At 47.8% G+C, this 15,481-nt stretch overlaps 1 protein-coding gene across 1 annotated transcript; it reads left to right on the top strand.

The window, feature by feature from the left end:
- Positions 1 to 2,873: 2,873 nt before the first annotated feature.
- On the top strand, positions 2,874 to 13,576 carry LOC310756811 (zinc finger protein 213-like). Its single transcript, XM_083601614.1, has 6 exons — positions 2,874 to 2,908; positions 6,221 to 7,306; positions 8,076 to 8,187; positions 9,083 to 9,168; positions 9,353 to 9,479; positions 11,446 to 13,576. The coding sequence occupies exons 2-6, from the start codon at positions 6,908 to 6,910 to the stop codon at positions 12,321 to 12,323; spliced, it is 1,602 nt and encodes a 533-aa protein (XP_083457740.1). The 5' UTR covers positions 2,874 to 2,908; positions 6,221 to 6,907; the 3' UTR covers positions 12,324 to 13,576.
- The last annotated feature ends 1,905 nt before the right edge of the window (positions 13,577 to 15,481 follow it).

Here is a 15,481-nt window from a genome sequence, read left to right as displayed (position 1 = left end):
ATCACGTACAAGAACGAGAGAGAAAAGTTGCTCAGATAACTTTTGAGCTTTTCTAGCTTTTCTAGATTTTATCTCTGATCTCCTAAACTCCTCCCTGAAACTCTGGCCAGCTGCCTCATTGGCTCGGATCACATAAATACAGTACAAATTTTTGTTAAAGGTCCGAAGAGTTGTTAGGAGATCCTTCCCTCGCAGAGCTATGATCGTCAGAGTTCCCAGCCAGATGGTCGGGGTATAAATAATAAATTGTTGTTGTTGTTAGGAATGGGATGATGTACAGATGGTATTTATCACCGGTTAAATTAGCAAACATGTATAAAAACGAAAGGAAAGAGTGTTGGAGATGTGAAACAGAAGGTACGTTTTATCATATGTAGTGGGACTGTAAGAAGGTAAAATCCTACTGGGAAATGATATACAATGAATTGAAGAAAATGTTAAAAATAACTTTTGTAAAAAAACCAGAAGCCTTTTTATTAGGTATTTTAGGTCAAGAAAAACCAAAAGAAAGGAGGACTTCATCTATGTATGCCACTACAGCAGCAAGAATGTTGATTGCACAAAATTGGAATACCAGAGAAATCCCAACTAAAGAACAATGGCAAGAGAAGTCGATGAACTATGCAGAACTGGCAAAAATGACAGATAGAATAAGATAAAAAGACAACAGAGACTTTGAAAAAAGATTGGGAACCATTCAAATTATATTTGCAGAAACAAAGAAAGCCAATAGGCTTGATGGCAGGATTAAAATAAACATTCACAGTATCAGCATCAGAAAATGTTTAGAAGATAGTGAAATAGGATGGTGTATTCACTTTTATTTTTATGTTTTTAGGTTTGATGTTATGTTATTAATAACCTTTTCTGTTGAGAGATAGCAAAGTGGGTGAAAATAGAAACAAACCAGAAACGCAAGTTGGGGAAAGCCTAGGAGGGGAGGGAGGGAGGAATATATAGTAAATGTTAAGAATTTGAGATGGATGTAATGAATGAAAAAGAAAAACGAATATTTTTTTTTTTAAAAAAGGAATGAGATCCCAACCCTGCAAAGCAGGAAGTGATTCCCCCTCCCTCCAGCGGCCTCTGAAAAAAGGAAGCCCTACCCCTCCCCCGCCCCATCCATCTATACAAAGTTTTTCTTCCAGTCTCCTGACAGTAGAACTCATGGGCATCCGAGGAAGCTAAAAATCGAAAGATTCCGGACTGATGAAAGAAAAAGTTTCTTCCCGCAGTGCGATGATAATCAGTGGAACTCCTTGCAACAGGAGGCAGTGGTGCCCGGCTACCAACCTGGGTGGCTTTCAGGAGAGGTTCCCACAAATTCATGAAGGAGGAGAGGGCTATCAGTGGCTATTAGGCAAGCGGGCTCTGCTCTGCCTCTACGGCTGGAGGCATCAGTGCTTCTGAAGATGCTTCCTGCAATGCAGCAGGTTGGACTTGATGACCCTTGGTGTCCCTTCCCACGTTACAATTCTGTGGTTCTATGAATACCAGTTGCTGGAAAGCACAGGAGCGGAGAAAGCTGTTGGGCATTGGTGGACCACTGTGAGAACATAAGGTAAAGGAACCCCTGATTGTTAGGTCCAGTCGTGGCCGACTCTGGGGTTGCGGCGCTCATGGCCAAGGGAGCCGGTGTACAGCTTCCGGCGCATGTGGACGCATGACTAAGCCGCTTCTGGCAAACCAGAGCAGCGCACAGAAACACCGTTTACCTTCCCAACGGAGCGGTACCTATTTATCTACTTGCACTTTGACATGCTTTCGAACTGCTAGGTTGGCAGGAGCAGGGATCGAGCAACGGGAGCTCACCCCGTCCAGGGATTCAAACCGCCAACCTTCTGATCAGCAAGTCCTAGGCTCTATGGTTTAACCCACAGCGCCACCTGTGTCCCTGTGAGAACATAGATGGCCCATTTTCCGACCCAGAAGCTCTCCTAACGTTCTTACCTCAACCCAGCAGTTTTTAGATAGGTTTTTAGGGATGGGAGCTTCACACCCTAAAATCCGTGGCAGAGCCCCGGAAGCACCAGGTTTGATCCCCAGCAACTCAAGGCTCCTCATCCACCATAGAGTCATAGATAGACCCGCAGAATTGCAGAGCTGGAAGGGACACCAAGGATCATCTAGTCCAACCCCCTTGCAATGCAGGAATGTCAACTGAAGGGTCGTGTTGTAGTTTAATGTGGATTTGAAGCAGCTTGCCTAGGACCCTCGTAGATACGGGACCGCCTCTCCTGGTATGTCCCACAGAGGACCTTACAGTCTTCAAACAAAAACATCGTGGAGGTCCCGGGCCACAGGGAGGTTAGGCTGGTCTCAACCAGAGCCAGGGCTTTTTCGGCCGTGGCCCCGATCTGGTGGAATGCTCAGTCCCAAGAGACTAGGGCCCTGCGGGACTTGACATCTTTCCGCAGGGCCTGCAAGACAGAGCTGTTCCACCAGGCCTTTGGCCAAGGCACAGGCTGACCTCCTCCTTCTGTAATCCTCACAGAACTCTAGCCCAGTGGTTGCCATTAATTTGATTCTGAACTGATTTTAGAATGAATTGATTTTACAATGCCTGTCAATTAATTGATCGTGATTTTATGTAAACTGTGTTATTTTTACTGTTGTTAGCCGCTCTGAGCCCAGTTTCGGCTGGGGAGGGCGGGATATAAATAAATTTGTAGTAACAGTAGTAGTAGCAGTCACAGCCAGAGTAGTTCTTGCGGGCTTTGCAGCTGCAAGGAGGAAAGTTTGTTCAGTCCTGCTCCCCGGCTTGTGTTGAAGGAGGGACGGGGAAAGGTTAAAGAAAGGCAGTGAAGAGGTCCTACAGAGGCAGGAAAAAAGCAAGAGGGGGACCCCATTTCCTGTCTAACCCCCCCCCCCAAACTTCAAAACCATTCAGCTGGCCAAGGAGCTTCTGGTGAGTGCAAAGTGGCGGGTGCAAGGAGTGATCCCCTTACCCAGGATGGAAAATGCAAAGCAAGGAGAGAGGGGTCGGTGGGATGCAGATACCCAGCCAGGAAAAGCGGTGCGGTGGGGTGGGGGGGGACAGTGCCAAAGCATCTCTAGCAAAGTGTAAGGCTGGAGCCCCCTGCAGGGAAAAAATGATGCACGCCAGGAAAGCGGGGTGGGAGTTTTGGGTGGAAGGCAAGTCCACAAAGGTCAGGAAGCTGCAGATAGGGGGGAGGGGGAGGGCAGGAGACCACCCAAGACGCAGCGGGGGGGTGCAGAGGGCCGGGTGAGTACCGTAGGAGGGTCTAGGGAGAAGCTGCAAAAGGGATGGTATCTGAGCCTGCCTGCCTGCCTGCCTTCCTCCCTTTCTGGACTGGGTTAAAGGCGGATCTACACGGATCTTCATAGAGCCTCCACTTTTTTAAAAAAATAACTCCAACAAATCCAGTGTCAAATCACACCTGGAAGGTACGCCTACAGACTGGACTATAAAAAACGTGGATCCAACACTTTGCTACGATGCAGCACCACAAAAACAGGGATCCGAGGCATGGATCCTCATGAATTCATATGATTTTTATATTGAAACAAAATAAAAGCACCATGGTACTCTAGATCACATCTTAGTCTGTAAAAAGGGGAAGGTAAAGGGACCCCTGACCATTAGATCCAGTCGTGGATCCAGTCGCGGCACTCATCTCGCTTTACTGGCCGAGGGAGCCGGCGTACAGCTTCCGGGTCATGTGGCCAGCAGGACTAAGCCACTTCTGGCCAGAGCAGCACACAGAAACGCCGTTTACCTTCCTGCCGGAGCGGTGCCTATTTATCTACTTGCACTTTGACGTGCTTTCGAACTGCTAGGTTGGCAGGAGCAGGGACTGAGCAACGGGAGCTCACCCCATCGCAGGGATTCAAACAGCCAACCTTCTGATCAGCAAGTCCTAGGCTCTGTGGTTTAACCCACAGCGCCACCTGCGTCCTATCTTAGTCTGTAGGCAGCATCAAAAAAATCATGCATCCACTGTTTCATGGGGCCGCAGTGGCGCAAAAACATGTTTAAAAAACACGGATCCTCATGGATCCTCATGATTTTTGCACTAGATAAGCCCAAAGTCACCATCAGATCAAATATCATGGCCATGGGCACAGCCTGCACCACAAAAATCACTGATTCACGGCTTCCTGGCGACACTGTGGCCCAAAAATGTGGTTCTGAACCATGGATCCTCGGTTTGAATGAAAAAATCATATGAATTCATGAGGATCCATTTAAAATCATCTGTATCCGCCTTTTACCCAGTCCCCTCCCTTTCTTTCTTAAAAAAAGCTTTTATTGAAGGTTTTATAAACAAACAAATGAGGAAAGGTGCATATAGCACCTCCCCTTTCAATTCACAGAGTCTTTTTCACAGTTTGTCACAGTTTATCTTGTGGTTTTTTTGCGGGGGAGAGAAAGAGGGGGGTGTTGTGGTCTCATTCTGTTGCATAGTGTCATCACAGGGATTTGTATCATGTGGGCAGGTCCTTTACTTATATATTTGTCTTCATATCTGAGCACTCCTTCAAAATAGAGGCTTCCTGTTCCCTCTGAAGTTTGGGCGAAGAACACAAGACGACGGAAGAAGAGACCTCTGCATCAGGCCCATGGCCCGTCTAGTCCAGCATCCTGTTCTCCCAGTGGTCCAGTGGAAATCAAGCAAGCAGGATTTGAGCACAGGAGCAACTCTCCCTTCCTTCTGCGGTTTCCAGCACAGCCACCGCGGCTGGTACCCATCAGTAGTCCTCTCTCTCTCTGCTTCATGACCAAAGCTGAAAGACTCCCCCTCCACACACACTCCAATCTCTAATCGTTTTCATAGTCTTGACATCCGCCTGTGTTTCCTGCAGGGAGACATGTAAAATGCATGCCAGCAGTGCTTCTAGCCAGCTTTGAAACAGTACAGTGATGGTACCCTGCCTGATATCAAGTGGCAAGGAGTTCCAAAGTGTCAGCTGGAGCCCTTTCCATGGAGGTGCAGGTTGCAGCCACAGCAAAGGTGGCATTTTCCCATCTCCGCCGTATTAAGCAGTTGGTCCCTTACCTTTCTCGCCCTGATCCGGCCACAGTGATCCATGCAACGGGCACCTCCAGGCTTGACTACTGTAATTCGCTATACGCGGGGCTGCCCTTGAAGCTGTCCCAGAAACTCCAGCGGGTGCAGAATGCTGCAGCGAGGCTCCTCACGGGGTCTCTGCCATGGGAGTATATTCACCCAGTACTTTTCCAGCTGCACTGGCTCCCGGTGGAGTACAGGGTCAGATTTAAGGTGCTGGTTTTGACCTTTAAAGCCCTTCACCGCCTAGGACACTCGTACCTACGGGACCGCCTCTCCCGGTATGCCCCACGGAGGACCTTAAGGTCCACAAATGACAACACCTTGGAGGTCCCAAGTCGCAAGGTGGTTAGATTGGTCTCAACTAGGGCCAGAGCCTTTTCAGTACTGGCCCCGACTTGGTGGAACGCTCTGTCACAAGAGACCAGGGCCCTGCGGGACTTGACATCTTTCCGCAGGGCCTGCAAGACAGAGCTGTTCCGCTTGGCCTTTGGTTTGGACTCAGTCTGACCCTTATGTTTCCCCTCCCCTTACGGTTTTGATCTATGAGTGTGGTGTAGTGGTTAAGAGCGGTAGTCGTGTAATCTGGGGAACCGGGTTCGCGTCTCCGCTCCTCCACATGCAGCTGCTGGGTGACCTTGGGCTAGTCACACTTCTCTGAAGTCTCTCAGCCCCACTCACCTCACAGAGTGTTTGTTGTGGGGGAGGAAGGGAAAGGAGATTGTTAGCCGCTTTGAGACTCCTTAAAGGGAGTGAAAGGCGGGATATCAAATCCAAACTCTTCTACTATTAAAATGAGGCTGCATTTTAAATTATATTTTAACCTGTATTTTAAATTGGTTTATTTATTTATATTTTTTTACTGTAATTTTACTGGTGTTAGTCGTCCTGAGCGCGGCTCTGTCTGGGGAGGGCGGAGTATAAATAAAAATTTATTATTATTACTATTATTATTACTACTACTACTACTATTATTATTATTAGTCATTCGCTACCACCAGTGCTCCTGTGCTCGAATCCTGCTTGCTGGTTTCCCACGGGCCACTGTGAGAACAGGATGTCGGACTAGGTGGGCCACTGGCCTGATTCAGTCAACTCTTCTTCTCCTCTGATGTTGCTGTTTGTGAAAAACTCATTTGTGCCTCGAGAGCTTTTGATGCACAAAGCAACTCTTTGCACTTGCGCAGGTCCTTGCAGCCTCTCTGATCTGGGGAAAGCCTTCGGCTCAGAAAGAGAGAAATTGACAGAAGAACAAGGAATAAAGTCTTTCTGTTGTCTTGGAAGCCACCTCGGGAGTACAGAGGCTGGTACACAGGCTGAGACCCTACCTGCCCACAGACTGTCTCGCTTGAACTACTGCAATGCGCTCTATGTGGGGCTACCTTTGAAGGTGACCCAGAAACTACAACTAATCCAGAATGCGGCAGCTAGACTGGTGACTGGGAGCGGCCGCCAAGACCATAGAACACCGGTCTTGAAAGACCTTCACTGGCTCCCAGTTTCCGAGCACAATTCAAACTGTTGGTGCTGACCTTTAAAGCCCTAAACGGCCTTGGCCTAGTATACCTGAAGGAGCGTCTCTACCCCCTTTGTTCTGCCCGGACACTGAGGTCCAGCGCCGAGGGCCTTCTGGCAGTTCCCTCGCTGAGAGAAGCCAAGTTACAGGGAACCAGGCAGAGGGCCTTCTCAGTAGTGGCACCCGCCCTGTGGAACCCCCTCCCACCAGATGTCAAAAACAACTACCAGACTTTTAGAAGACATCTGAAGGGAAGCTTTTAATGTTTAATAGCTTATTGTATTTTAGTGTTCTGTTGGAAGCCGCCCAGAGTGGCTGGGGTATAAATAAATTATTATTATTATTATTATAGCAAAAGATGGAGGAGAGAGACTCCTCTTTTCCTGATCCGATTGAAGCAGAGAGCTGTGGAGCTTACAGGGACAGGACAGCGCAGAAGACGCTGGGAGAGGAAAAGGCCACGTCAGACGCTCCGCAAAGGCGCTTCAGGCATTTCCGCTACCAGGAGGCCGGGGGACCCCGAAAGGCTTGCAGTCATTTCCATCACTTTTGCTGTCAGTGGCTGAAGCCGGAAAGGAACACCAAGGCCCAGATGCTGGACTTGGTAATCCTGGAGCAGTTCCTGGCTGTCCTCCCCCCGGAGATGGAGAACTGGGTCAGGGAGTGCGGAGCCGAGACCAGCTCCCAGGCGGTGGCCCTGGCCGAAGGCTTCCTCCTGAGCCAGGTAGAGGGGAAGAAGCAGGGAGAGGAGAAGCAGGTGAGATTGTTTTATTGTCATCTGAAGGGGTAGACTACATGATCAGTAATACAGTTGTACCTTGGCTTACGAAAGCCTTGCGACTCGAACGTTTTGGCTCCCAAACGCCGCTAACCCAGAAGTGAGTGTTCCGGTTTGCGAATGTTCTTTGGAACCTGGACGTCCAACACGGCTTCCGATTGGGTGCAGGAAGCTCCTGCAGCCAATTAGAAGCCGCTCCTTGGTTTTTGATCGCTTTCAGAAGTCGTACAGACTTCCGGAACGGATTCCGTTCGCCAACCAAGGTACAACTGTATTTTGAACTCTTTATTTTTTTTATCTAATGGGAATAATGTTCTGCTTAATCATTGACGCCCTTAAGAGATTTATATACGTTGTACGTTAAAATTACTGATAAAACCAGATGCCACAAACAAGTTCACCAGGTGTGTTTTTTTACCCCCAAAACATCTCTTTTTAAAATATTGTAAAATTTGTTTTGTAAAATTTTTATATGGGATTTTTAGTAAAACTACAACAACAATTAAAACATTCAGAAAATGACAATAAACTAAAACCTGTCAGCATTCTAAATATCGTTTAACAGGTAAGTCAAAAAAAGTTTTTAGCAGGTACTTGCGCCTGACGGATATCAATGTGTGGGGAGTTCCAAAGTGTCGGTGCTGCCGTGTGGAAGTTTGTTCAAGCCATGCTTTGGCCTTGGCCTGCCCTTTTCCTTTCCTGACGGCTCTTCCTTACCTGCCGGCGACCATCATTGCTGCTGTTTCAGGTGGAGAAGCAGACAGACGTGGCCCCTGATTTCTCTCAGACAGAGAAGTTTCCAGCAGATCCTACGATCAGATGGGTCGTGATAGAGTGCGACGGAAGAGCCATCTCACCAGGTAATGAAATGCAGTAGCCGTGCATTTATTTATTATTTCTTTCCCAGTCAAACACAGATGTCACGTTGTTGATTAGAATATTAATATTAGAATATTAATAATGCCATCAACTACAACATACCTTACAAAAGAACCACTGCATACGATTAACATATAAAACATCAACCTATTGAAATTAATGAGCAAGACTAAGTTTGGCCCATTAATTTCACTGTATATACAGTTGTTGTTGTTTTGAGTAAATACTATCACTATAACTGCCCCTCACAAAATGGTCTGTGAATAATAATATTATAATAATAACGAATTTAATATTTGAACCCCTCCCACCTGACTGGGTTGCCCCAGCCACACTGGGTGGCATCCAACATATATAAAAACAATAAAACGTTACACATTAAAAAGCTTCCCTATACAGGGCTGCCTTCTAAAGGTTATATAGTTTACTCATCTGCTTGACATCTGATGGGAGGGCGCCACTACCAAGAAGGCCCTGTAGCTTCACTTCTTGCAGGGAGGGAACCATCAGAAGGCCCTCGGAACTGGATCTCAGTGTCTGGGCTGGATGATGGGGGTGGAGATGCTCCTTCAGGAACCTTCAGGAACTTGAAATTTGGGCGCCTGTGGATTTGTAGATGGAGGTGGCATATCATGTGTCCATTTCATTGGAAATTCCTATAGACTTTCTGCTTGTACTTTAATAGCTCCCTTTGTTTGCATTGCAATTTCTTATATTGCAGTTTGAATCTATGGATAATGAGCTAGGACGTGTCGTCATAAATGATCTTATAAAGAAAAATGTGTCAGAAAGTGCCATTCAGGGCTTTGACACTTGAACAGGGCCAGACAGCTAATGGGATCTAATGTCCTCCCACCCGCTTTGCCTGCCTTACAGGTGATGAAATGACCTTGGTGCGTCATTCTAGGTCTTCCTCTCTTTGCAATGGAACTGAAGATCTTGCTGTGCAGCCGCCAGATCAGGTAGGAGATGAATTAGCCGGGTGGGAGAGAGGCAGGATCGGTTTCCTCCATCCCCTACTCATCTCCCTTGGATTCTACCAAATCTGCCCACTAGGCAAGCCAAGGATGCATTGGTTCCTGCAGGGAGACTCCCCAAGCACCTCTGCCTTTCCCCTTTGTGTTTTTGGATGTTTACATCTTTCAGGATCCGGTGATGTTTGGGGAGGTGGCTGTGCATTTGACAGAGGAGAACTGGGCTCTGCCAGATCCAGGCCAAAGGGATCTGCACAAGGAAGTCATGGAGGACAATTGTGGGAATATGTCCTCTCTGGGTAAGGGCCTCCTTTCGCTGATATTTGCTGTAAGCCAGGATTGCTATTGTTATCTGTTTGCATTCACGTATTTTTGGGAAGTCACTGAGGAGTATGGTGGCTGCTCTTGGTGCTGTATTTCATGGAATCACGGAATTGTAGAGTTGGAAGGGACTCCAAGAGGCATCTAGTCCAACCCTCTGCAATACAGGGATCCCAGCTAAAGAACCACTGCCATGTGACCAATCCAATCTCTGCTTTAAAAACCCCCAAGGAAGGAGAGTCCACAACCTCCTGAGAGAGACCATTCCACTGCCAAACAGCTCTTACTGTCAGAAAGTTCTTCCTGATGTTGAGTCGGAATCTCCTTTCTTGTAACTTGAAGCCATTGGTTCAAGTCCTATCCCCCAGGGCAGGAGAAAACAAGCTTGCTCCATCTTTCATGTGACAACCCTTCAGATAATTGAAGATGACTTTTGTATCTCCTCTTAGTCTCCTCTTTCCCAAGCTAAACATACCCAGCTCCTTCAAGCGTTCCTCATAAGGCTTGGTGTCCAGACCCTTGATCATCCTAGTTGCCCTCCTCCACACGTTCCAGCTTGTCAACATCCTTAAATTATGGTACCCAGAATTGGACCCAGTATTCCAGGTGTGGTCTGACCTTATTTATTCATCCGTAACGTTTATGAGTTGCCTACTATCCTAAAGAGAACGTTGCAGTGTTCATAGGCAGTATGGAAATGCTAAAACATAAAGGGTGGTAGCCAGCTTAGGTTTCACTGAGAGCAGGCCCCTTTGGAATTAATGGACATATAGGTTCTAGAAGTATAGAATTGAAAGGCACCTTCAGGGTCGTCTAGTTCAACCTCCTGCAATGCAGGAATCTTGGCTGAAGAATTCCTGACAAGCCTGACAAAGCATCATGCAATCCCTGACACTGTTCAACGCACTCTCCTGTGTTGCAGGTTTTGAAGCAGAGCTTGAATTGCCATCGTTGAGGGATTCTTTAGATGTGATTCTCATTTTGCAGGGGTTGAAATAGACCCTTCCAACTCTACAATTCTATAGATGACTACCTCAGCCTTCCCCAACCTGATATTTTTGGACTACAGCTCTTACCAGACTTGGCCAGCAAAGCCATGGATGATAACAACAACAACAACAACAACAACAACAACAACAACAATAATAATAATAATAGATTTTATTTATACCCCGCCCTCCCCAACCAAGACCAGGCTCAGGGCAGCTAACACCAGGTATAAAAACAATTGATTAAAATACAGCTTAAAAACAAGATTACAATACATTAAAATGCAGCCTCATTTCAGTAGAAACTCAAATCAAAAACTTTTTGGGGATGAAAACGTCACATCTTCACCAAGGCCAACTATCCAGACTGGTCCTACGTGGGCCAGAAAAAAGCCAGAGAAGTCCCCAAATAGGAGTTCCAACACAGGAGAAAGGAAAAAGGAAAGAGGGGGAGGGGATCAAGTTGATTCCAAGCCAAAGGCCAGGCGGAACAACTCTGTCTTACAGGCCCTGCGGGAAGAAATCAGATCCTGCAGGGCCCTGGTCTCAAGAGACAGAGCATTCCACCAGGCCGGAAAAGGCCCTGGCTCTGGTTGAGGCTAATCTGACTTCCTTAGGGCCCGGGACCTCTAGGGTGTTGCTATTTATGGACCTTAAGGTCCTCTGCGGGGCATACCGGGAGAGGCGGTCTCGTAGGTACAAGGGTCCTAGGCTGTGGGATGAAGCAACAGCAAGTGAAGGGGTTATGGGCTCCCCACTTCTGCCACTGACTATGCTGTTTGGGGGGCTCATGGGACTTGTAGTCCAAAACACTTGGAGGGCACCAGGTTGGGGAGGACTGCACGACATTGTTACAGCTAATCAACCATACAACTGAGTGTGTGGCCAGATCCAACTTTCCAATTCCACTTCTGTTAATTGGGTTTATTATTTTATCTACTTTCCCATCATCAAGATTTATTTACCAGTTCAGGTGATGGGAGGAAGAATGAGAAAGAAAGTGAGCAGCAGAGGCGGGAGACACAGCCCAAACAGAAGCGGAGTAAGAGATCGGAAAGGTCTGACTTCCATGAAATCCCGGCGCAAGAAGACTCTCACACAGGGAACAAAAGGACTGAACTGCCCCAGTGTGCCAAAATCTTAATGAGGATAAAAAACCAGGACACACAGAGTGTTCTCGTTGGGGAGAGCCCATATAAATGCCCAGAGTGCGGAAGGAGTTTCAAGTGGCGTTCGCATCTCTGCACACACCGGAGAGTTCACACCAGAGAGAAGCCGTACGAGTGCTTGGAGTGCGGGAAAAGCTTCAGCCAGAGCTCAGACCTTACTTCTCATCAGAGAATCCACACAGGGGAGAGGCCCTATATCTGCTCAGAGTGCGGAAAGAGCTTTAGCGAGAACACGAACCTTAAGAAGCATTACAGAATCCACACGGGGGAGAAGCCGTACAAATGTGCGGAGTGCGGGAAAAGCTTCAGCCACAGCACAAGCCTAACGAAGCATCACAGGACTCTCACAGGCGAGAAGCCCTACGCATGCTCAGAGTGCAGCAAGAGCTTCAGCCGGAGCACGCACCTTACAAGACATTACAGAACCCACACCGGGGAGAAGCCCTATGCATGCTCCGAGTGCGGGAAGAGCTTCAGTCGTATGATAAACCTTACGAGGCACCACAGAACCCACACGGGGGAGAAACCATACAAATGCTCGGAGTGTGGAAAGAGCTTCAGCCGGAGGATAAACCTGAGCTCACATCAGAGGACACACACACAGGAGAAACCTACAAGTGCTCTGAATGTGGAAAGAGCTTCAGTCACTGTAGAAATCTTTTGAAACATCGTTGGATCCATATGGGGAGGAATTGTGCACATGTTCAGAATGCAGATTGTTGTTGTTGTTTAGACGTTTAGTCGTGTCCGACTCTTCGTGACCCCATGGACCAGAGCATGCCAGGCACTCCTGTCTTCCACTGCCTCCCACAGTTTGGTCAGACTCATGTTTGTAGCTTCGAGAACACTGTCCAACCATCTCATCCTCTGTCGTCCCCTTCTCCTTGTGCCCTCCATCTTTCCCAACATCAGGGTCTTTTCCAGGGAGTCTTCTCTTCTCCTGAGGTGGCCAAAGTCTTGGAGCCTCAGCTTCAGGATCTGTCCTTCCAGTGAGCACTCAGGGCTGATTTCCTTAAGAATGGATAGGTCTGATCTTCTTGCAGTCCATGGGACTCTCAAGAGTCTCCTCCACCACCATAATTCAAAAGCATCAATTCTTCGGCGGTCAGCCTTCTTGATGGTCCAGCTCTCACTTCCATACATCACTACTGGGAAAACCATAGCTTTAACTATATGGACCTTTGACGGCAAGGTGATGTGTCTGCTTTTTAAGATGCTGTCTAGGTTTGTCATTGAGATGCTGTCTAGGTTTGTCATTGAGAATGCAGATAGCATGGGATAAATTGGCTGCATATAACCTGTCATGAATTCTGTTCGATGTTGATCTAGAGCAGACCCCAACTCATTGTTAGCAGAGTAAAAATTTAAACACCAAAAACACCAAAAAATAGACCAGAGGCAATTAGCTTCATCCAGCAGAGTTTACTGCTGAAGGGCGAATGAGCATAGCAGTTACAAATCCAATATCTTCAGGATTGGCACAGAATACGCTGTCCTGCCAGGCTTAGTTAGGCAATGTCCCCACTGTGGAAGGACGTGTGGATCTAGAATTGGCCTCCACAGCCACTTACGGATTCATTGTTAAAACCATGTTTATGGAAGATAATCTTACTCAGCTACGAGTGATCAAAGAAGAAGAAGAAGTTAGGTCACACTCCCTCACCTTCGGAGGAAGGCTTACCAAACTTTTTGTTCTCTCTCCTTTCCACCATGTGAACTGATTAGTAAGGATGTCTTTGCTCCAAGCTTAAAACACCTGCCTTTAGCAAGCCATCTTTGTGTTGCTATACAAATAACGTAGCAGCATTTGCCACATTTTGAAACGAAGTTAAACTGCCTGTCTTTTCTTGCTGCTGTATGGGAAAGCACATGCATCTGACCTTTGAAGGGTTTGTAAGTAAATCATTTTTAACTTGCCGAGCTTGTGATCTCTGTGTATGCTAAGGTGAAGTGGGGAGTTTTGGGAAAAACTTAGAAGGGGGTATTTTAAAGGCCTAATAGCCTAAATATCTGCGCTTTGCTTTGCTGTGTGTTTTGTAATTCTTGCTGGAAACCACAGCAGGAAGGGAGAGTGTTGCTCTTATGTTCGGGCTTCCTGCATGCATCTGGTGGGGCATTGTGAGAACAGGATGAAGAAGAAGAAGAAGAGTTTGGATTTGATATCCCGCCTTTCACTCCCTTTAAGGAGAATCAAAGCGGCTAACATTCTCCTTGCCTTCCTCCCCCACAACAAACACTCTGTGAGGTGAGTGGGGCTGAGAGACTTCGAAGAAGTGTGACTGGCCCAAGGTCACCCAGCAGCTGCATGTGGAGGAGCGGAGACGCGAACCCGGTTCCTCAGATAACGAGACTACCGCTCTTAACCACTACACCATACTGGCTCTCATACTGGATGCTGGTCTAGATGGGCTATTGGCCTGATCCAACAGACTCTTCTTATGTTCTTAAGTGCTAAAATCATGGAAAGAGCTTCAGGCAAAGGAGGATGTTTAAGAAGGATGTTGACAATCTGGGACGTGTGTAGAGGGGGACGCACAAGCTGATCAAGGCTCTGGAAACGAGGCCTTTTGAGGAATGGTTGAAGGAGAAAGGTATTTTTAGCCTGAAAAAGAGGAGCTTGAGAGATATAATAATAATAATAAATAAAATTTTATTTATATCCTGCCCTCCCCAGCCGAAGCCGGGCTCAAAGCGGCTGACAACAATAAAAGTAACACAATTTACATAAAATCACAATCAATTAATTGAAATACATTCTAAAATCAATACATTCTAAAATCAATTCAGAATCAAATTAATGGCAACCATTTGGCTAGAGTTCTATGAGGATTACAGAAGGAGGGGGTCAGACTGTGCCTTGGCCAAAGGCCTGGTGGAACAGCTCTGTCTTGCAGGCCCTGCAGAAAGATGTCAAGTCCCGCAGCACCATATCTCTTGTGAAAGAGCATTCCACCAGATCGGGGCCACAGCCGAAAAAGCCCTGGCTCTGGTTGAAGCCAGCCTAACCTCCCTGTGGCCCGGGACCTCCAAGATGTTTTTGTTTGAAGACCGTAAGGTCCTCCGTGGGACATACCAGGAGAGGCGGTCCCATAGGTACGAGGGTCCTAGGCCGTATAGGCCTTGAAAGGTTAAAACCAGCACCTTAAACCTGATGTTAGCCATCTTTAAATATCTCAAGGGCTGTCACATGGAAGAGGAAAATATGGAGCAGGTTTGGGTTTTTTTAGGTAAAATCATATATACAGTGGAACCTCTGTATATATGGACCATCGGCTGGATGAGGACTGCAGGGCCTGCTCCCTTCCAGGGCCTTTTCCAACTGGCCCAGGGGGCGTGGCCCAGGCCCTCTCTCCCAGCTATAAAGGGACTCCTGCTGCAGTGAGGCCTCAGACCATCGGCTGGGTGAGGACTGCAGGGCCTGCTCCCTTCCAGGGCCTTTTCCAACTGGCCCAGGGGGCGTGGCCCAGGCCCCTCTCTCCCAGCTATAAAGGGACTCCTGCTGCAGTGAGGCCTCAGACCATCGGCTGGGTGAGGACTGCAGGGCCTGCTCCCTTCCAGGGCCTTTTCCAACTGGCCCAGGGGGCGTGGCCCAGGCCCTCTCTCCCAGCTATAAAGGGACTCCTGCTGCAGTGAGGCCTCAGACCATCGGCTGGGTGAGGACTGCAGGGCCTGCTCCCTTCCAGGGCCTTTTCCAACTGGCCCAGGGGGCGTGGCCCAGGCCCCTCTCTCCCAGCTATAAAGGGACTCCTGCTGCAGTGAGGCCTCAGACCATCGGCTGGGTGAGGACTGCAGGGCCTGCTCCCTTCCAGGGCCTTTTCCAAC

Source organism: Podarcis filfolensis, assembly GCF_964270895.1.
Source record: "Podarcis filfolensis genome assembly, chromosome: 2".
Classification (NCBI taxonomy): domain Eukaryota; kingdom Metazoa; phylum Chordata; class Lepidosauria; order Squamata; family Lacertidae; genus Podarcis; species Podarcis filfolensis.
This window is presented reverse-complemented; position numbering and strand designations above follow the sequence as displayed.

What these genes read in the sequence shown, in the direction of transcription:
- LOC310756811 (XM_083601614.1), top strand. Translation starts at nt 6,908, where the DNA reads ATGGAGGAGAGAGACTCCTCTTTTCCTGATCCGATTGAAGCAGAGAGC. An exon ending in AGCAGGGAGAGGAGAAGCAG is followed by an intron (nt 7,307 to 8,075) that starts GTGAGATTGTTT and finishes CTGCTGTTTCAG; the next exon opens with GTGGAGAAGCAGACAGACGT. An exon ending in CGGAAGAGCCATCTCACCAG is followed by an intron (nt 8,188 to 9,082) that starts GTAATGAAATGC and finishes CCTGCCTTACAG; the next exon opens with GTGATGAAATGACCTTGGTG.